The 22,943-nt window shown below is 33.1% G+C and overlaps 1 protein-coding gene across 3 annotated transcripts; it reads left to right on the top strand.

Annotated features, from left to right (window-relative positions):
- Positions 1 to 1,363: 1,363 nt before the first annotated feature.
- LOC7495829 (probable acyl-activating enzyme 16, chloroplastic) lies at positions 1,364 to 14,055 on the top strand. 3 transcript variants are annotated; one of them, XM_024596123.2, is made up of 19 exons: positions 1,364 to 1,501; positions 1,936 to 2,206; positions 3,371 to 3,562; positions 4,085 to 4,199; positions 5,044 to 5,131; positions 5,855 to 6,066; positions 7,034 to 7,152; positions 8,228 to 8,377; positions 8,520 to 8,587; positions 9,304 to 9,409; positions 10,206 to 10,364; positions 10,727 to 10,780; positions 10,855 to 10,935; positions 11,347 to 11,484; positions 11,997 to 12,156; positions 12,633 to 12,712; positions 12,841 to 12,986; positions 13,596 to 13,653; positions 13,736 to 14,055. In XM_024596123.2, the coding sequence occupies exons 2-19, from the start codon at positions 1,967 to 1,969 to the stop codon at positions 13,826 to 13,828; spliced, it is 2,259 nt and encodes a 752-aa protein (XP_024451891.1). In that variant the 5' UTR covers positions 1,364 to 1,501; positions 1,936 to 1,966; the 3' UTR covers positions 13,829 to 14,055. The 3 variants fall into 3 exon arrangements, with proteins under 3 accessions (XP_024451891.1, XP_052305957.1, XP_024451886.1); XM_052449997.1 differs by having other exon boundaries at positions 1,483 to 1,501; positions 2,099 to 2,206; XM_024596118.2 differs by lacking the exon at positions 1,364 to 1,501 and having other exon boundaries at positions 1,836 to 2,206.
- Positions 14,056 to 22,943: the final 8,888 nt, after the last annotated feature.

Here is a 22,943-nt window from a genome sequence, read left to right as displayed (position 1 = left end):
CTAGTTATCTTGATTTTTTTAATTTAAGAATTGTTTTTAATACGAGATTAATTAATAACAATAGTATATTGGTCCGCGCTTCGCAGTGATATAATAACAATTTTTATTTCAAATGCAAACAAATATAAAAAGTGTAGAGAATATTTTAAATGTCTTGGAGCCAGACCCAACAGTAATTTTTGACTAAACACAGAAAAGATAATGCCTCTCATGATGCTATAGTGTTATTCACAGTGCAATCACTCTATGTCTACAGTTTGGTTCACAGTGCAATGAGTTTATACATACAGTGAAGTAAAGAAAAACTAAAAAAAAATTTGAATTTTTTTAAAATTATTTTTGAAACGCAAAAACAAACATGTTTTAATAAGGAAATTCAACTCAACCTCAAATGAAAAAAAATATCATCACCCAACTTTTGTATAATATAAAAAAAGTTACATCAATTTATTTCCTCTTTATAGTATGAAAATAATTCAATCAAAGAAAAGAAAAAAAATTAAAGAGAAAAAAAAATTAGAAATATCTTAAAAGGAAAAGAAATTAGTTGCCGGTGCATTGGGCGCTGCTCTGCTATGCGCTATTCTTGGTGCTACCGTAAAAAATACTTTATTTGAAGAAGGTGATGATGCAAATACATTCCGTGCTTTTAACCCAACTCAAATATTTTTACATATGAAAAAAATTATTATTGATCCGTTGCGGAGCGCGGGCCAATATGTTAGTTATTATATTATTACGTAATAGTTATTTTTTAAAATATGTTTTTTAAAAATATATTTAGATAAAAATTTTTATTTTTTAAAATTGATTTTTTTATATCATCACATCAAAAAAATACAAAAACATAAAAAAAATATTAATTTAAATTAAAGAAAAAATATTAATTGAATTTTTTTATTGACCCAATCTTCTTGGGTCTGGCTGCCCAGCTAGACCAAACAATAATTTTTAACTAAACACAGAAAAGACAACGCCTCTATGGTGCTACAATGTCGTCCATAGTACAAAGACTCTATGTCTATATTGTGGTCCACAATGCAATGAGTCTATATTCACAATAAATATACAATGTTTATTGATTTTTTTTTTATTTTTTTATTAACTCAATCTTCTTGGGTCTGGTTGGTAGCTAGACCCAGCAGTAATTTTTAACTAAACATAAAAAAGATAATGCTTCTATAGCGCTACAGTGTTGTTCACAAATACAAACATATATAATATATAATACAACAAATCTATGTCCACAATAAACACGGAATATTTTTTTCTACATGTATAGCATAATGTGCCGTGGCATCAAGTATCCAGTTGAGTCTCCATTTATGACAATAAAAGTAGGAAACGGAAAAGAGAAGCTAACGAGTTTTAACTACTCAGATACATATGAAATGCATGATCCTTGAACAGTTGAACCACAATATATCTTCCTGTATTGTTTTGGATTCGAGTTACGCTTGAGCATACCACAACATCTCTACGCAAATCCTAAGCCAACGGGGTAAGATTTCTGTCCTAGGAAGACATTTGCTTTCTATACCAAATCAGTTGATTTTAGTAGTTTTTTTAAAAAATTTAATTATTTTTTTCTTTTAATTTTGTTTTTAATATTAAATTAATTAAAAAGTAGTTTTTATAATTTATTTTTTATAAAGTTATCATTTATATGTATATGAGTGGGTAGACAATTATGATAGAAAGACTTTTTGGAATTAAAATCGAAAAATTCAGTAAGGGGCCTAAGTTAAATGTCGATAAATATATAGGGACTACAAATCTTGTATACTCTACCCGTATATTTTCCCTTGGTGGCGTAGAAATATCCCACCTTGCTTGAATATAAAAAGAAGAAGCTATCTCCCTATCTTTCCTCGTATATTTGTAGTTCTTACAGTAATATAAAACGCTGACCAGACCAACATTTGTCTGTGTCAGTCCATTGACGGTTTTTGCTTCATTGATTCCGATGACTACTGCTACACCACTTTCTGCTTCTTCTTTTTCATCAAATCGAATGGCAATGGTTTCTTCAACTTTTAGCTCTGATTATTATGGTACTGGCGCCGCTGATATTACTAAAAGGCATGCTGCTTTTCAGTTCTTGGTCTCTCGCTATCATTTCAACAACTCTAAAATGTTCCTTCAGAAACAACGAAACTATGGGTTCTCTGCACGTCGAGGATTTCGAGTTTCTTGCGAAACCAAGGTAATATATGTACCCTTTTGAATTTAGCTTGTGTGGATAGAGATGCAAGCATATCTTGCGATTTTTATGTTTTTTGGGTTCTTTACGTACTGTTTGATATATGCAAACTCTTTTCTTTTGCTTAAAAATTCTGCTATTATTAGTTGTAGTCATCATGCCTGTTCATTCTTTAGCTTTTGTTTTTAGCTGTTAACAGCTGATAATTTTATGTCTTTTATCAGTTATGTTCTTTGTGTTTTTGGTATGATTGAGTGTTTGGAAATAACTTTTCTTTTATATCTTTGATTATGGTATTGAATTTGTCTTTCGATGTTTACAATTTGTCAAATTTTGATTTGGACAAGTTTTTGATACCAAATTGAGTAAATGTTCTCTCTCTGACTGGATAAGCTGTCAAGCCGGTTAGAAATTATGAAAAAAAGAGGTCACTGAATGTCTTTTCCGTACAATGATTTTATTTTGAAGACTAATTTAGCATGTTAATAACTGTTCTTGCAAGAAATTCAAAGTAATTGAGACTTTAGGACAGTTGGGATTTGTTGAAGTTGTGGATTAACTTTTGCTGTTTTCTTGAATTGGGAGGCTTCAGTGTTCATATGCCATTCCATGATTAAATGTATGTTATTACATAACTGTGTAACAAGCACCACCTTCTCAGTAATATCATTTTGATTTCTGCGGTTACCTGGCGGAAGTTCAAGTCTGGTGGCTTCGTTGTTGGATCATTTCTTTAATCTCTAAACGTTTGCAGAATAGTATTTGGATATTTATTTTTCAAATGATTAGACACCTATTTTGTTGTTGACAAACTTCTACTTGTGAATGAATTTCCGTTTCTTCTAGTTACTGTGACAACAACAAAGCATGTTTTCCATGGGTTTACACCTTTTTGTTCACATGGGCATGGCAGCATTATCTCTTGGCTGGACAATGCAAGTTCTGTAATGGAAAAGTGGGCCTGTGAGTTGTGAAATTAAACAAAGAGAAACATGCTTCGTCAATGCTCTCCCTTAATATCATGACATGAACATGCTGGTTTATTGACTGAATGAAAAAGCATTAAAAGTTTGCTCTCGTAGATTTTTCAAGTTTAAAATTTGATGAATACATACAGGAAATACGACTAGGATCTCTAAGGTTTATTTTTTATTATTTCTTCTTTAGACAGAGGAGATTAAGATAAGAAGGTGTTCACCTAACCTAGAAAGTGCACTAGTTTCCAGAAATGGTGCCTTGACCTCTGATGACTGGAGAGCAGTTCCTGACATTTGGAGGTCTTCAGCAGAGAAATATGGCGATCAGGTTGCAGTGGTAGATCCGCATCATGATCCACCTACAAGTATGACTTATAAACAGGTTACCTTCCAACACAAATTTAGTTTTTTATTTATTTATTTATTATTATGTATCTCCTCGAGAAGCATGTGAAGAGACGATTTGTGCCCTGAGTTTAACTTAGGTTCTGTCCACACACATAGCACAGGTGATTAAATGTAGCCAATAATAAATTTTCATCATAGTGCTTGCAGCAATAAGATTATTAACTTAATTGAATTGGTGGCAATAGTTGTCATGTTAGCTATATGATCCATATTATTAGTTCTTTGACTGCATTTATATGCTTCTCTGTATGCTGCATGATCTATGTGCTCAATATCAATGTTATCTGAAAAAAAGAGTAACTGTTGATTCCATTTGTTGTAATAAATTGTGAATGTTTCTTCCCATTGAAGCTGATTGGTCTTTACCATATTATAGGATCTTTGTTCTTTCCATAAACATGGAATGCAAGTTCTTTCAAGTTCTTGGTAACCAAGTTAATTTGTTCTAATTAGCTGCTTTCACATCAAATATTACCTTTTCTCTTCAAAATTGCAGCTGGAGGAGGAAATTTTAGATTTTTCTGAAGGCCTGAGGGTTATTGGAGTTAAGCCAGATGAGAAACTTGCACTTTTTGCTGATAATTCATACCGGTGGCTTGTTGCAGATCAAGGTGCCTTGCAATTTCATTTATGTTTACCTACTTGCTAATTTCTATATATTTTTTCTTTATCTTATATTTCTCTCCCTTGTGGTTCATGTGTGTGTATCTATGTTATCTAGCATACACACATTTCTGTGTTAGCATCTTCACAATGCGCAAGCCTTTCAGTTTAGCCATAGAGGGCTATTGCCTCTAGCAGGATGTTTTTGGCTGGTGTTTGTCCTTGTTCATAATGCTGGAGTGAAGAACTCAAAATGAAATAATTTGACCCTTTTCTTTATTACCACTACAAATCTTTGGCAAGGGAATGGATGATTGTAATTTGCAATTATTGAATACCTAAAACTTTTGGATACCCTCCTTTTGTTATATAATATCTCAATAGCCACTTTGAGCCTTGCCGAAAGGCTTAACCATTCTTGATTTAAAATCTTAGAATGCCATAGTGCTCCTAAACGGTAATGTGACAGATTTAAAACTTTTTTAACATTTTTTTTTATTGAGCTTGTTAACCTGTCTATTCCAGATTTCTTTTTGCCTTGAACAAACCCTGGAATCACTGATGTTTTAGGGCCTAGAGAAACTGGGAAATTTTATTTTAAATGCTCCTTGCCTTCAATTACATAGTGACTATCATTCCCCTGTCCACATGGTTGTCAAAGACTCAAAAGGTTTCAGATGCTAGAAAAAAAAAAGGATGTTCAGGGTGTTTAATCATGGAAGGGAAGAAGGTGTTCCATTTTGCAGTGTCCATGTGCTCCTCTTGGAAGAATCATTGTTGACTTTTTATTTCATTTGATGCATGGTAACTGTACCTTTCTTTTGCAATATATCTTATTGATATTTTTCCTAGGTATGATGGCCATGGGAGCAGTTGATGTGGTGAGGGGATCAAGATCATCTGTTGAAGAGCTATTACAAATATACAATCACTCTGAAAGGTTTGCAAAAGAACTTTCCTTTAAATGTATATTATTTCTATATTTTATCTTTACATATGGATAATAACAGAGGATGGTTAATTGTAACCCAGTTTATTTTTAATCAGATGATAAGCAAATATGTATGCAGGGTTTTAATACTCTTCCTGACATTTCCTTAATTCTGGGATAAAGCATGTAAGTTAGGGACTTTAGGATTGGCAATTATGGGGGAAGACTCGGGCTTATGGGAATGGGACTGAAGGATGTAGAAGATAAAGAAACAAGTGACACATTGATAGGAAAAATAGAGAAAGCGGTGCTAGAAATAGTGCAGAGAATAAAGAAAAGAATAATTTTGTATTTTGGTGAGTACTTGGCTTAGGGTACAACTGTTAAGTACTAAGCTGAGAATAAAATAGCGTCGTCATAGCATTATTTTGTTAGTCCCCACCAAGCTACTCAGCTTGTGCTTTTCTACAACTAGCCAGACTCGTCATACCCTGAAAAAAATTTGATGATTTGGGTTTGGTCAGATAAGATTGACTTTGTCTGGCAGTTCTAAACACCCCAATAGACACACTTGTCTAATATGTGTTGAAAGTGTTTGAATCAATGATATTTGGATTGCTGTGATAATGGTATTACAATTGTTTTTGAAGAGTTTCAGGAAGTGGATTCCTTTTGTTTTCAATCTGTAATGGCACTAGTGTTATTGCTGATTTTTTTTTATTATTACTACAGTGTTGCACTTGCAGTGGACAATCCTGAATTGTTCAATCGAATTGCAGAAACATTTTCTTCCAAGGCAGCTCCCAGATTTGTCATTCTACTCTGGGGAGAGAAGTCAAGCCTTACTATCAACGTAATGGAGGGGATACCTATTTTTAATTACAAGGAGATAATAGATTTGGGGCGAGAGAGCCGTAAGGCTTTCTTTGATTCTGGTGATGCTAGTAAGTTGATCAGTTTGCAAATTAATATGGGAAGTTTATGTATGTATTATGTCATGAATTACCAGCACGCTTCTTTCTATGAGATCTTTGGGTTTATATTTTAAATCCCTGTTTCATAATACACGAAGAGTTTGTCTAGTTGGCTGCTTTTAAAGCTTGAATACATAAAGCAGCCTTTAAGAGACTAACTTGAAGCTCGGTATTAAAATTTTTGTAACCATGTTGTGGATTATATGCTCTAGGGAGAATGCCAGAGTATTTGAGAAACTCTTCTGAAACAGTTTTTCCTTTATACCTGGATCAGGATGCAACCCTTAGTAGTTAGGTACACCACTGATATTAGTTAAATCTTCATATATTTTCCATGGATCTAAGTTTGGTGCAGTTGATGTATTTGTTAGGATGGAACAAAAATCTAATAATTAATTTCAATTATTGTTACTTAAATTGGCTGCTTAGTGTAGCATGGTCATATTTGAAACATTAGTGATGATTTTGATGCTCAAAGTGGCTTTAATTGCTATTCAGCCAATCATGCGTGTGCAATACATCTGCAGCTTTTGTGTGTGTGCTTGCGCACGCTTGTCTGTGGATCAACTAGGCTAAGACAATTGTCGCAGTCATTATTGTTCATCATATTACTTAGTTACAAGGAAGAGATAAACTTTTATATCACTTGTCAAGCAGTGTGATTGTACAGATGTGCTGCTTTTAGTGGAAGGTGCTGTGTTCAATTTATATATATGTAACAGGATTTCCAGTCAGTGCATGTTACCATCAAATGTATACAAAATACAAACTGAAAGTATCAGAATATGTTCCATCAATAATGCTCTATGGTTATATTAATTCTTCTGTGAAATAAAATATTTCTATGCTAGTTGAAAGAAAAGAAGAAAAAAAAGAACAGCACCTCGCTTTCCTTTTCGGGATTATCTTAAGAATTTTCTATTGATAATGATTGCAGGGCAGCACTACAAATATGAAACAATAAGCTCTGATGATATTGCTACACTTGTTTATACTAGTGGAACCACTGGAAATCCAAAGGGTGTGATGCTTACACATAAGAATCTGCTGCACCAGGTTTGTAGTTATTCCCTATCTTTTTGCCTATTTCCTTTATTCATTTAACTTTTTGTTGATGTTCCCTTCTCCAATTTTTTTTCTTGCATATCTCTTCCTAATAATAAAAATATCTTTTAATCTGACAAAAAACAAAATTCTCAAGTGTCTAATCTTGTGTGTGCACTAAATATCTGTGATCAATCAGAAAATAGAGCTATTCTTTTTCCTGGATCATGACCTGCTCAGCTTGCCATTTGTAATAACCTTACACTGCATAACTAGCCCATCAAGCACATTACCATATTTGCTGACACTCAATTGTTTGAAGGCACATTAATCTAGGAAGCCAAAAGGAGTTCCCTATTTTAATCTTATTTTGCTTGTCTTCAAGAGAAATCCTTGTTAATCTTCAATGCTTACTCATTTCTCATAATTCAAAATCAAAATCATTTCTTTAAAAGTCCACCTTCTTCACCAAACCACTTGAAGGAAATCAATGGTTAGATATTCAATCCGGATCTAAATCCAGTTGAACCATTACACTGTTACAATACTATCATTGTGCATATGTTGCTATTTAGTTTTGAAGTTGTACAAGCTCTAAATGAGCTGTCCTATCCTTTCTGTATAAATCTTTCATGGTATCCAATGAGCAAAGCTCTCTCAATTTCAGTTAAAACAAATGCACACAAAATTTTCCTTTCTTGTCTGCCCTCTTTTATTTGGAACATTTTCTCTTCCTCCGTTGAATTTGGAAGAGTGAGGCAGAAAAAAAAAGCTTTGAGATTCTCATCTACGAAGAAAAATCATTCTGGTTGAGAATGTTGTCGTCAACATGTAAAAGAAGAATGAGGCACCAACCATAATGTCGATGATCAAGCATGGAAGAATCTGCACGGCTAAAGTGGAACCCTTTATATATATAAAAAATAAAGCAGTGAGGAGACCATCCTTTTGTTGTGGAATGCTCTTCAGATTATGAATTTATAGGGGGCCTCAGGCCTACTAATTGAATTGAATCTTTGGTTACAGTTGAAAGCAACACTTGGTTAACTTAATGACGAGGCCATTTACAGTGTCAATTGTTTTCCAGATAAATAATTTTTGGGAAATTGTGCCTGCCCAACCTGCAGACAGATTTCTGAGTATGCTTCCACCTTGGCATGCATATGAGCGAGCTTGTGAGTATTTCATATTTGCAAATGGAGCTGAGCAAGTATACACAACTGTCAGAAATTTTAAGGTATTGGTTTTTTATTGTGGCTTTTGAAATGATCCTTTATAATTTTAATGATGAATCATTTTATCAGTTGCCATCACCCGCTGTATAGTCTGTTCAACTGACACTGTTTATATGGTTTAACTGCAATTACTTTCATTCGTAGGTTGATCTGCAGCAATATCAGCCGCATTACCTAATCTCCGTTCCTTTAGTATTTGAGACACTTTATAGGTGATCCAGTGTATTGCTACTTGGAAGTTTGTGGTTATTTATTTTATTTTTCTTGCTTGATACTTCACATGGAAATTATCTTATTCATATTAAGGAGCTTGCAAAAAAAAAAAAAATCTAATCCAGTGATTGTAAAAATATCATCTAATCCACTGGTTTGAAATGTATTAAAAGATTGGTCCAATTAAGAAAATGGATTTCAGGGACTATTCAATATATTTTGTGGATCTAACTTCCAATCTTATACAATAATCAGAAGGGAGAAGGCAAATCCACCCAAATTAGTTTGGGATTAACACTTAATTTGAGTTGAGTGTTCATTTGAACTTGATACAATACGATGCATTGCAAAGCATCATATTTCTATGAACTCAAAAAAACTTGCGTTTATATATATGTACTACAAACTATTTATTTGGAAGTTTTCCTGCCTAGTCCTTAAGAGCCTTTTCAGTAAGTTTTCATCTCTCAGCAAGAAGCCCAACTTCTTATTTAATGACCGAGGATGGGTTGTACTAAATGGCAACCCTCCTAATAAATTTTCACCCTCATGTTTCTTCTTTTACCAATAGATTTGCAGTTAGCAGATTGTGCTTTAATATAACAGTTAATGAATCACGAATTGTCTGTTTAATTTTGTTCTACTATGTGCTCCACTTTGGTCAGTTGATTATTTGTTTATCCATGCATTCCTCAAGACTGTGTTTTATGTACAGTGGGATACAAAAACAGATTTCTAAAAGCTCAACTCTTCGTAAACTTCTTGCATTTACCTTCATAAAGATCAGCTTGGCATACATGGAGATGAAGAGAATTTATGAGGTTTGATAGTTTGAAATTGTATGCAGCATTTATTCTTCACTTTATTTGCTATATTTTATTAGCATGTAAATAAAAATTTGTTGGGCTCGAATTTATTATGTTTCCATGTGTTTTTGGAGGATGATTATGTCACTGTTTGATTTTGTTATATGCATTTTTAACATTTTTTTTATATTATTATAAGTAGACTTATTTTTTGAAAAACAAATTAGTCACCAACCCTCACTGTTTAATCTGTTCACTTATCTTAATTTGTTGTATACTTGTGTCAGTGGAACATATTCAGATATTTCATTGCTGCTACCTGCTTCCAAGTTAGTACCGCTCCTGTGACTCTTAGATCACAAAACTGCTCCTCTTGTTACCTTGGAACTGCTCTAGTACTCTGGCATGCAATGCTTCGTACAGTGGGCATCAGTGAATTTCATGAAACTCAGTAGGAGCCTGCCAATTATTTTTGAACCTGCTCTACACCTATATGCTTCCTAGGATGTGATCTTAAAACATGCTTTGTTTTTGGTACAAAAACTAATCTAGATGGCAATTTCCGGGACCAATTCCTGATGATGAAAGAGGTTGGCCACCAACCGTTCATGGATCCATGCTGTATACATATTGCATGTTGGAAGTTCTTTCGGCTCTTCTTAATAACATTTCTTTTTTCCCCTGCTTCAAATTGATTAACACCTAGTTTCATGCTCAATTTATCCTTCGCTTCAATTTCAATCAAGCTTGCAATTGAAACCTTCCTTCCCTGTCAATTTGCTGCTTAATTTAGGTTTATTTTCATTGACAGGGAACTTATCTTACAAGGTCTCAGAATGAACAGTCATATTTTGTTTCAATACTGGGCTGGTTACGGGCAAGAATCTTTGCTGCAATCTTGTTGCCAGTACATATGTTGGCTGAGAAGCTTGTATACAGTAAAATTCAGTCAGCAATCGGAATAAGAAAGGTGTATTTCCCCCCCATAAGTTACCGTTTGACTTAATGCTTCATCATTAGCTCTCCCTTATCTGATAGAACAATTTTTCTGAGACATCTCAGCTTGGTACTTGAAAAAGTGGTTTTGAATCCTTGATGCCAATTCTGAAACAATTTATTCAATAGTTGAAGATTCATTCAACGGCTTTAAACTGATTTCCCCCCTCCCAATAATAAATGATGCCAGCTAGACAATTGATATTTCTTTTGAGGTTGTGATAATGTATTTTTTCTGTCACTGTTCAACAAGAAATATCCATTATCTCGTTGAACCTTCTTTTTGATTACCTACGTACATACATCATTTACTCAGAAATATCTGCTACCTTGCAGGCTGGTGTTAGTGGAGGTGGTAGTTTACCTGCACATGTTGACAAGTTTTTTGAGGTTCGATGCTCTCTTGGCTGGTTAAACAAGATATTTCTGATAGTGTCTCTTATAGAACTGCTATATGTGAACAGGCAATTGGAGTTGTGTTGCTGAATGGATACGGTATGACGGAGTCATCTCCAGTTCTAGCTGCTCGACAACTTAGCAATAATGTAAGATATACATCGATAAGTTTAGATTGTTGAAAATCTTGCATGTTTTCAACAATCCCAGAACTTACCCTGTACAGTGTCCTAGAAAGGAAATCTTTTTCTTCCTTGTCGCATCAGTTTGGAGTGGTTATGTACTCCTAGCTGTTCACTTGTGTTAATTTGTTTTCTAACCTTGAACATGGTTCTGATGGTTAGAGAAGGATTTCTTTCTTTCTTTCTTTTTTTCTCTTGTATCGCCGCCAGTCTCTCTGACCTTAAATTATTCAACCTCTGAAATGCATTTGCATGTATCTTCTTTTGCAGTTTCCTGAAAGGCTACTTTTTGTCAATTTCCTTACTTTTGTATCATATATATTTAATCTACCTTTAGCTTGCATGGCTGTAATGCTGTAGCAAATTTGACTTTTGAAGGTTCTTGGTTCAGTTGGGCATCCAATTCGGCATACAGAATTTAAAATTGTAGATGCTGAAACTGGAAAATCTCTTCCATATGGTTCAAAAGGGATTGTAAGAGTCAGGGGGCCGCAAGTGATGAAAGGTTACTACAAGGTAATAGTTTCCGTAATAGTTTCTTCAAGTGATGAAAGGTTACTACAACTTGACATGCTATCCATCCTACTTGAGCCCTTTACCTAGTTTTGGTAATAAAGAATCTGTTACTCTTTTCTTCCAGGGTACTAATAGTTCTTTTTGTTCTTCAGTAAAAATATATTGGATGTTTGCATGTAGTTGCAATCATTAAAAATGTTTCAGTAGCCTATTATGATGGATCCAAAATTTTCTGCGAGTTTACTTTACTTCACAGTGAAGAAACTGCACAGTATACATCTGAAATGCAGTGGCAATCATCATCATGGTCTGAAGATAAATAGTATAATTTAGGATTGTGAAACTAATAATGCCATTACAGAACACCAAAAAGCACTTTTATTTAAGTCATAAAATTTTGTTTCTTATTCTTTCTACGTGTAGTTTGTATTTAAATTATTGCATCAAGATACTCTTTCTTTCTCACAATGTTAATTATTGCAAGTGACACATTTGTAATAATCTTTGACTAGAATCCATTGGCCACAAAGCAAGCTGTAGATGAGGATGGTTGGCTAAACACTGGTGATTTAGGTTGGATAGCTCCTTACCATTCAAGAGGGAAAAGCCGTCGCTGTGGAGGGATTATTGTTCTTGAAGGTCGTGCTAAGGATACTATAGTTCTTTCGACAGGTATTATTGGAAGCATGTGGTTTTCCTTCTATACCACTGCAGTTACTACCTCTCTCTTGCTCTCTCTGAAGTGACAAGTTAGACGCACAAAAAAAAGTATGAAAATAATTTATGATCTCGAGATCTGACCCTGTTGTCTACCTTTCTCAGTTTATCTTCTATAAATGTGTCTAGAGATGCAAGTAGCGTTAGCAGCATCAAAAAGTTTCAATTTTTCACTAGCATTCCTTATTTCAATCTTCTATTTAATTGCTTTGTTTTTTTTTTTGTGGTGTATCTTTTCCCAATCATTACTCATGTCTGTGGTACTGAGTTGCATTTTCTTCTGAATAGAAGTATAATATTGCATGGACAATTTGCCTTTTCCCAAGAACAAAAATGCTCTATCTTCAAGTCTAAGTTTTCTTTTCCAGTGCATCATTCTGCCTATCAAGAGTATCATATATTCTACTTTTGAAATTGTTTGGAGAAAATAGGTGAAAATGTTGAGCCCTTGGAGCTTGAGGAAGCTGCAATGAAGAGTAGTCTTATTCAACAGATTGTTGTTATTGGCCAGGTTTGTTTCAATGATCATTTTCCTCAAGTCTTGAGCACCTTCGGACACATTTGCACATTTACTTTCATCTATGGTTTTCCATTTGTAAGTTGGTAGTTTATATATTTACTATCATAAATCACGTGTAGGACCAACGTCGTCTTGGAGCTATAGTTGTTCCAAACAAAGAGGAGGTTCTAGAGGTTGCAAAAAAGTTGTCCATTGTAGATGCAGATGCCACTGAGCTGAGTAAGAAACAGATCGCCAACCTGCTAGACAAAGAATTGAGGAAGTGGTAAAACTCTTTTAACTTGAATTAATCTGAAGAATCTGAATTATAAAGACATGTATAGCTTTTACGGCAGTTTAGAACAAATTAAAAGGATACTGTGGATGCAATGGAAAGCCGTGGGGGAGGTGGTGGTGCAAAGTGTTGGTAGATGAAATATTTACATGTTGAATATTTTTCTGCACTTGCCAATCTGTGTTGGGTGATCTTGAAGCTAGAGTGGGATCTCCGAAGTACAGGGAGTGGCAAAAGAAAACTTACAGAAATCGACGTCACAGCTAGAGCTTTTTAAAGACTTCGCTTTCCTTCATATTATTCTTTTATCATTCTCCTGCCCTTCTTCACAACAATTAACAACTTAACTAACAAGTTGAAGAAATGTAGTCTACAATCAAACTAGTCTCCTCAAACATTGCTGCAATTTTTGGATTACCCTTTTGTTTTTCTTTGATTTGTTTGCTTCTTTGTTTGTGCATAGCTATGCATTTGTGCTTATTAACAGGCAGTTCTCTGTTCATTTTCATTTGCTGCAATAGTGGTGGCGTATTTGGAAAAAAATTGAATTTCTTTCCATCTTGTACTAATCATTGTTCGATCCAATGCTCTTAAATGCAGGACATCAGAGGCTTCTTTTCAAATTGGACCAGTCCTTGTTATCGATGAGTCTTTTACAGTAAGTTTCACACAAGCAGTCTATTGGCACTCCATTCAGGCAACACCTGCCATGTGGCTCAGTTACATTCTTTGTATTGCAGATCGACAGTGGCTTGATGACCCCAACAATGAAAATCCGAAGAGACAAAGTTGTAGCGCTATACGAAGAACAGATAGCCAATCTCTACAAGTAGTTGATGTGATCAAATGCATATACGAAGAACAGATAGCAATATGTACAAGCAGTTGATATGACCAAATGCATATACGAAGATGATAAAATACAGAAAATTATTACAGCCCAGATAGTGAGCATAGAGTTAAAAGGCAAGGCCCCAATTAAGTCCACACAATTTGTATCTGTACATGTCTTGCAATAATTTTATGTTAAATGGAGCAATAAAGGTTTAATTTATGAACAGTATACTGTCCACTTCAGTGATGATAGTCACTAAGATCAATTGGAATGAAACATTTACCAGTAATTTACATCTACTTGTCTATGTTTCATATCCTGTCAAAAATGATGATTAGGTGTTGAAATGAGATAAAAAAAAGAACATAAAAAATTTATCATGACAAACCTGTGACCATGCTAATTAAGGTTGTGCTAAGTCGAGATATCCTGTCAAACATGTGATTCAGATCATGTGATTGAAATAACCCGATAAAAAAATAAAAAAAATCATAAAGCTTTTTTTTTTAAAAAAAATAATCTGTGTTAACTTTTTAAACTCATGATCTGAGTCATTAGACCCGAAACACCCAATATGAAAAAACTGTGAAGTTCAATTTTCAATCAATTAAATATTGAATGATGAATTTGAAAAAATATATTCAATTATACAAAAAGATTTTAAAAATTAAAAATTAAAAGAATGAAGATCAAAATTAAAATACAAAATAATTTTTTATTTAATTGAAGGGTGAAAATGAAAAAAAAAATCAATTTAGTAAAAGAAAAAAAAATAAGGATTAAAATTAATATAAAAAATAAAAACAATGTTGTAATTAAAGGGTGAAATTGAAAATAATAATAACTTGTACAAAAAAGAAAAGAAAAGAAAAATCAAAACAATGAGGATCAAATTGAAAAACATAATACCATCAATTTGAATTAAATGATGAAATTTAAAACCACTAAAACTTTTACAAAAAAACCAAGAAAAAAATAGAAATCCAAAGAATAAGGACTCATTAGAGAATATAATATTGATAAATTAGAATTGAAAGATGAAATTAAAAACAAATAAAATTTCTATAAAAGGACCAAGATAAAAAATTAGAAATAAAAAAAAATAAGGATTGAAGTTGAAATACTATCAACTAAGAGGGTCAAGCTGTAATTTTTGAGGAAGGAAAGAGAGAGAAAGGAAAAGAAGAAGAGGAAGAAAGGTCTATTGACGCCAAAGTGGACCACCACCGGTGGTGACACACACGACACCAATAGAAAAAGGATAAGGCGACACTTCTAACGACATGATTAAGGATATTTTTGGACATTATAAGGCATCGCACGTGCCTCCGGGTGCGCTATACGCGCACATCCTTTTTTTATTTAGCCAAATACAACATTTCTTGTAAGCTGACTTTGTAATTACAAAAAAACTATTGTGAAAAGCCAAAAACACCCCTTTTCTCAAGGTTTATTTTTTATTTATTTTAAGGGTATTTTCTTCATTTCAACGTGTATTTTAATTGTTTATTATTTTTATATTTGTACAAATACCAAATTGCCCCTCAACTTAAATTATAATAACCAAAAAGCCATTATAAAAATAACCCCATGACTCCAAGTTTAAATCTTGTGCTTCCAAAGATATTCTAGTTGTTTCACTATGCAATCAAGATGAAAAAAAATACTTATTTGTCCCTGCTCTATTTGAAAATGACAAATGAGCCATATAAAAAGACTTTAATGCCTTTGAAAGCCAAAGTTAAGTTTTTTAAGTGGAGGGGTAAAAATGCCATAATACTATTTTAGTGAACAATGCCAATAGGTCTAAAGCTACAATGATTTCCCAATGCCAATTAGGTTTTTTTTTTAAGTAACTTGGCCAAGGCGGGGTCACGGGCTAGTTGGGTTAACTTAGGTCAATGAAAATGATGTTGTTTTATTTTTTTAGTTAAACCATTATTGATATTATTTTTTTATTTTTAAATAAAATCGGGTTTTGATCGGATCGCAAGTTGTTTGAGCCATATTAAGTTAACTTTCAGATGAGTTTTTTTTTTTTAATTTAGCTTGGGCTGAATCCTGGGTTGATCCGTTGAGCATGAATAAGTTTCATATCTGTGATTTGTTGAGCATGAATAAGTTTCATCCTGGGCCAGATCATGGGTTGATCCGTTTGAATAAGTTTCAAATAGTTTTTTGGTTTTTGTTTTTTTACTTTCTGTCATTTCCCATTTGAAATAGAGTTCTAATTAATGTTTAACCAAAATTAAGTAATGCATAAAATTTTTGATAAAATCTTTGTTAATAATTTTTTTTAACAAAAAATCTGTATCAAATTCAGGAGTCTTGTTCTCACTAGATGTAACAAAAGAAAGACAAGGAATCTTCGAGTTGGTTCTCATCAAGGCTAGCTTGCAGGCTTTTTTTGAGGTGGGCTAGACAATAATTTGTTATGGCCTTAGTATTAACAAGTAAAAAACTAACAAGGATTGAGAATAAGGAAAAAAACAAGAAAAAAAAAAAAGGATTGTTATAGAAAACTTTCATTCATTACTTGCTTCTCACGTTTTCCAACTCCATCCTATACTATATATAAGAAAATCAATTATTTGTCACTAACAAACAAACTAACTAATTCTAACTTCCAACTAACTACTCATTTATCACATGTTTTATTCTATATTTACACGTGATCATTGTTTTTTATTATTGAACCTCTTCTTCAAACTTCCCTGCTAAGGCTTACTGCATTTTTTTTTGTTAACGCACTTGCTGAGTTGGCTGACCTGTAACAATACTCCCCCTTAGAGATTCTTGCCCTCAAGAATTCGTATTAAACTCAGGAAATTGACTGGATAAATCCTCCAATTCTTTTCAAGTGGCATATTCTTTGAAGAGGTTTGACCATTGGACTAGTACCATTATAGCAGCCTTTGTTTTTTTTTTTTTGTGATTTTCCTGTCAAGTATGACTAGGGGGTGAAATTTCACAGAATCATAGTCATCCATATTTGAATGAAAAGATGGAGTAATCCCATCATCTCTGACTGACATTTTCAACAATAAAACATGGAATACATAATGGATGTTTGGTCTGCAGTTATCCTAGTCCTAATCTATAATACCTAAAGATGTCCCTCATTAACCCTCAAAGAGAGAATGAGTACCCTAACTCGTACATGTATTAGGAGATTGTAATCTTGTAATGTCTCTAAGTGGGGTCTAAAGTCTCTTGACTCATCCTTTTATCCCTAAAGAAGAATTAAGCCATATACTCTCCAGGGTGTTGATCATTGGCAAAAACCACCTTCTCAGTGCTCAAAGTACTAGAAATGTTATCCTCAAGGGTTTGGGTAACCTTTCTATCCCTTAGGGCTCCCTTAAAGCATCGAGGAAGGGCTTATCTGATGATAAAAACTATCCTCCCCCTATTAAGGGTGGATGCTAAAGTTCCACCTCCTCTACTCTCGAGGCCCAATCTAATGGCCCTTAGTCCCCCATTGCTTCCTCCAATTCCTAGTCGAAACCTGAACTCGTCACTAAGAAAGCAATGCCTTTATCCCTATCAGATCTGACTCTATGATGATCCATTTGGTTTTGTTTAGAAGAAGACGAAATTTTTAAGGGGAAGTACCAAGAATGACAGTTTCTTCTCATGAAAAGGCAGAGCTATTTTTACAGAGATCACAAAAGGTGAAAGTTCAAAAAAAAAAAGGATGAACGACTAGGATTATAAAGTAAATAACTTTTCACCATCATCATTGGATGAATGACCTATCGTGTCATCTCATATGTCTAGAAATTCACTTAATTACTATGTTAATTGCAAGCCACTAATTTGTTTTTTAAGGGACCTTTTTTAATAAGGACAAACTGTCAAGGCCTTAAAAAAAGTTATTTAAAAAAGTTGAATGATCTCTCTTTAAGTAAATATTTTCTAAAAAATTTGGCAGAGTCTCCTTTGTATTTTCAATACCAAGTTATCGACTCAAAATCAAAACCTGTAAATAATAACCACAAACTCATCCCAACATAATTAAGCATCACAACTCTACTAAACACATCAATTTCCATATCCCCTGTAGTTTTTTTTTTTAATATATAGTTAACATTGTATGATTTCATACACAATATTTAAAACTAATTTATTCACAATAACATTAATTTCTTAGGACACAAACACATTCAAATATAAATACAACAAAACTATATTACCAGTTAAAGTAAGGGTGTTGTTCTTAATTACATACCCGGCAAAATAATAATTTAAACATTTTAAAATTTCTTAACATACAGGCGATATAAAACATAATATCAATACTTCCAATACAAAAATTAACTTAAACAAGGATTTCCATCTATGCATCTACTTTCCAGCTCGAGGGTGCGATGTACCTAACAATATATTTATATAACATGTGAACATTTGGTAAAAACTAAAAAATTTACACTTATTAATAATACACAATTTAAATAAGGGGTATTTGAAGCATACACAATAATATACGTACTAGCTCATTAAATGAAGTACTTATCGTCAATATATTAATTTAATTTAAATTTTATTTTTTTGCCAATCCTTTACTAGACATCTTCTTTATTAACCAGGATATGACTTTCTCAAGTCATCCATTAATTAGTACATTATATCTGAAGTTCAGGTAAGAAAGAAAAGGAAATAGTTCAACCAATGTGCTCATTTCAACAGGGCATTATTTCCAGTAACCAAGAAATAATCTTTCAACACTCCTATTTAACAGGGCATTATTTTCATTAACCAGGAAATAATCTTTCGGCACGCTCATTTATTTAACAGGGCATTATTTCCATTCTTTTTTATTTCACAATCTCTGCACTAAAATTACAATCAAAGAAAATTTCTTCTAAAATACCAAATTTAAACAATTAATTTATTATAGGGTATTTAACACCTACCTGGTGTTTGTGAGCATGAAATGGTCCCCTGTTGCTGATTAGGTCCTGCGACCTCTTCTGTACCAGCACAAAAATCAACATGTCAATTTTTATTCATAACCAAATGATAAAAATCTCATTTCATTTTAAGTTAAGAAGAATAAAATTTCCTTTTTTAACCCTTCATTGAAATTAACTTACTAATTCTCTAACAATCCATCCGATTAATCTAAAATCACTCTTTTACATCAACAAAATCCAAGTCAAAATTCTTTTTCTCCTTTTTATATGTCATGGCCGAAATTCCTTCAAGGAAAAAGGATGAATATTTTATTTTTGTAACATCTTTTACCATTCCATTTATTAACATTTATAAGCCCATAAATTCCCACAATTCCTAAACAATTGCATTAAATTCTTCAATCTCCCAAAACTTCTCCTTTTGCCGAGACCAATAACAAAAAGGGGGGAGGAGTTTGTTTCTTCCATTTCTAAATTAAACATTTACCCATTAATAATTTATGCTTCCTAATATAGTTCAATCATAAATTGCATCATTTCAATAATTAACACCATAAATCCCTAAATTCACATAATTAGGGGTAATCATTTTCGGTTCGGTTCGGTTTTTATCAAAAAAAAATAACCAAACCGAAATTTAAAAAAAAAACAAACCAAAACCGGTTCAAACCGATCGGTTTCGCTTCGGTTCAGTTGGGTTTTTTTGGACAAAAACCGGTTCAAATTGGTTTGGCTCGATTTTTTCGGTTTGGCTCGATTTTTTTTAGTTTGAATTCGGTTCAGTTCGGTTTTTTCAGTTTCAAACTTATAAAACCAAAATCGAACCGAACCGGTCGGTTTTTTCAAAATTTTAATCGGTTTTTTTTCACGGTTCGGTTTTTTTTGTTATTTTTTCCGGTTTTCTCGGTTTTTTTACTCACCCCTACACATAATCACAGCAATTTAATTTCTTCATCAAAACATAAAATTATAACAATTAATCATTCTAAACATGTTCTTCAACTTACTTGGATAAATATTCAAGGAATGGATGCAAGAAAAATTCAAGTTTTCTTCTTCTCCCTTTTTAAACCCTAGCTTTAGATTTTTTTTCTTCAAAACAAGTTCCAATCACTAAATCACCACTCTTAATTCTTTATATAAGTGCTAATCACCCCTCTTAATTCTTTATATAAGTGCTAATCACTCTAATTACACTTCTTTTTTTATTTATTTAATTTGCAAGAAAACAACTAAAAAACACACAAATCCTTTCCCTCTCTTATGGCTTATAGCCATCGGCCAAAAGAAGAAAAGATGGGCATTTATATAGTCTCATCTTTTAAATTTGCATATTGACCCCTTTTTGTTTAGCATTTTTCAAAATTATCCCCATCCTTTCTTTCTCAATAAATTAATGCCTTATAACTTCTTTTTTTGGTTTAATTTTGCCCCTCCCAATGCTTGCTTATTTATTTATTTATCTATTATTATTATTATTATTTTAGTTGGGTTAGAATATAACCAGCTTTTACACAAACCACCTGGTCACAAGGATCCCAACATCCTTGGGTTTAGAATTATTTCAGATCCAAACATATAGTCAATGGTCTTTATTAGACGTATGTTGGGTCGCAAGGCTATCCCTATGACCCTTAACATGACATGTTAAGAGTTTAGAGTTATCATCTTTCTACATCCATGAGTGTATAAAAGTTCTCTAAGAGCTAGTCATATTTCAATCGAAATTAATGATATATAAAGGTAATTCCCATCAACATTAATATTGTGTATGAAATAAGATATAAAAGTCTTTTATAGCTCTATTGTTTGTTCATCAATACTAATGATGTGTAAGGGTAATTCTCATCAACATTAATATTGTGTAAGAAGATATTCCATCAACATTAATATTGATGTAAGAGACTTTTTTCTTATTAATATATTCAAAATGAAAAGACTTTCGACCTTTTGAGTAAAACAACAACGTTGAAGGAACAGGGGCTATAAATATCTTCTGAACCACTCAGGTAAATGATTCACGATTTTTATTCTCTTGTCATATATTTTCAGAGCATTTATTACATAAAAACTAAGAGCAAATATGCTTGTTCTTAGAATTTAATGCTTATTTCTTCATTTATTATAACTTTTTACTATAAAGTTACTGACTTAATCATCTAAGGGTCTCTAAAACCCATAAAAAAAACTATTTTGCAGGAACTCAGACTTCCGCCACCAATCCTTTGCTCTTCCAGTTCCTAGAAATGGAATACTTACGTGAACGTGTGATCATCCACTATCCAAACATTCAAACCCTCATTTCCTAAGGAGTAGGTCTCAAAAGTTTCAAAAACTTCTCAATCAAGTGTTTTAGTGTTCATCAGTATATCTATCAATTTTTCCTTAAATTGTCATCATTTTAGCACATTAAATATGCATATTAGATATAAACTATTAAGAAAAATTGATAAAAAGGACACTGTTGAGAAATGTAGAAAATATTTGGGATCTAATCAATAAAATTTATAGATTTGAGTTGCAATTGAGCATAAATATATAAAATTAAGATTAAATTGAGTTTTTCTCTTCATATTTGAGCTGTTGTTCTACTTAACAGAGGGAAAGGCCATTTTTATCAAATTTGTGCTTTTAGATTCTTGAGATTGCATTAAGTAGGAGACTTTGGGTTTGTTTAAAAGAGAAAAATCCAGAGAGGAGGTAACAGAGTCGATTACTTTTTTCCTTTTGCTTCTTAACGTTGATGAAAGCGTTAAGATGATTGATCAATGTTGGTGCTGCGACGTGTTCGTTGATGTAGAGGGTTAAGACTCAGACAAAATTCTGAGAATAAGAGTAGGGGAAGCTATTGAAAAAGCTACAGAGAAAGTGAGTTTAATGACTGCGTGTTTGATTGTTATTTTTCTTAGGGGGTTTGAATATAAATGTCAATGGAAGATTATCAACAATATATATATTTATTTTGTTGCATGTTATTCGTTCTAGCCATGAAGTTGCTCAAATATATTAGTTCGAGCCACGAAGCTGCTCAAAGAGGTTGTGGGGGTTAGTGTTAAGACTGATATAAGAGCTGGATTCAAGCTGCATTATAGAATTCTAACAATTCTTTTTTTTCCTTGCAAACTCGATTACTGTCAATGGAAAATGCAGGACAAAATATACATTGCTAGTTTTTGTTTTTCATGAAGTCGAAAAGCTTGAAAGATCGCTCTGCTTGACTCGGCACTTTTCGACTTCAGCTGTGTCCTGTATTCCTTTCCTCGCATGCTGCTGGTGTGTGTTGACAATGTTTTTCCTAAAAAAACTTCGATGAATTCTGTGCTCATTGTCACATGTCTCTTGACTTTTTAGCTACTCTACATTTTGTTGTCCTTAGCCCTTCTGAAACCACAACATCTATTTGTTAGATGTGTGTATTGAAATTCTGTTTCTTTAATTTCTTCTTCTATTATTGCATCTTCCCAATGCAGGTTTGCTTTCCAGGTTTATTAATGGTGTGGATTACTCTTCCTTCTAGCGGTAACGCGTAGAGCTGCTATGATAACGATCAGCTCTCTCGCTTTGTCATCTTGCTCATCCAAAACCTGCACTCTCTTTCTGGGTCTGCATTTCGTTTTAAATGGAGTTTATTTGTATTTTATTCATCTATAACTTGTTGATTTGATGTTTATGAGTTTTGAAGCATGGGCACATGGTAAAATCAAGAGTGAGCAGAGAAAGGAGAAGGAGCAATCAGGGAGGGAGAGAGAGGGCATGTTTTGGGGTAAGCAAGGGGGATAAAGATAGCCCTGTAAAATGACAGATCCTTAACACATGTTGGTAACGCCCTGGAAATGATAGTATTTTTCATCCTTGACCTTGCTTGCTTGAACAAATATGTGTTATTTTGATTCAAATTGTGACGAACATGAAAACAAACAAGTGTGTCTGATGCTCACATTAAAAGATAAACAATGAAAAAAAAAAGAGTTCCTTTTATATATATATATATATAAGGAACTCTTTTTTTTTTCTTTTGTTCTTACCAATACCGCCTTGCACGCAGCATAGCTCGACAACGACGTTGTTACATAGTCTTGGTATCTATTTTTAAAGTTCTTTCTCAAATAAAATCTTAAGCTTTTTATAGAGCCATTCACTTTGAAAACCTATAAAAACATAAGATCATCTCATCACCAAATACTAGAGCAAATAATC

Source organism: Populus trichocarpa, chromosome 1 (assembly GCF_000002775.5).
Source record: "Populus trichocarpa isolate Nisqually-1 chromosome 1, P.trichocarpa_v4.1, whole genome shotgun sequence".
Taxonomy (NCBI): domain Eukaryota; kingdom Viridiplantae; phylum Streptophyta; class Magnoliopsida; order Malpighiales; family Salicaceae; genus Populus; species Populus trichocarpa.
The sequence above is the reverse complement of the archived record's forward strand: the minus strand, read 5'-3'. Positions and strand labels throughout refer to the sequence as shown.

Excerpts from the sequence above, each read along its gene's own strand:
- LOC7495829 (XM_024596123.2), top strand. The coding sequence starts at position 1,967 with ATGACTACTGCTACACCACTTTCTGCTTCTTCTTTTTCATCAAATCGA. Across the intron at positions 5,132-5,854 it reads ATATACAATCACTCTGAAAG|TGTTGCACTTGCAGTGGACA; the intron begins GTTTGCAAAAGA and ends TTATTACTACAG. Across the intron at positions 10,365-10,726 it reads CAGCAATCGGAATAAGAAAG|GCTGGTGTTAGTGGAGGTGG; the intron begins GTGTATTTCCCC and ends GCTACCTTGCAG.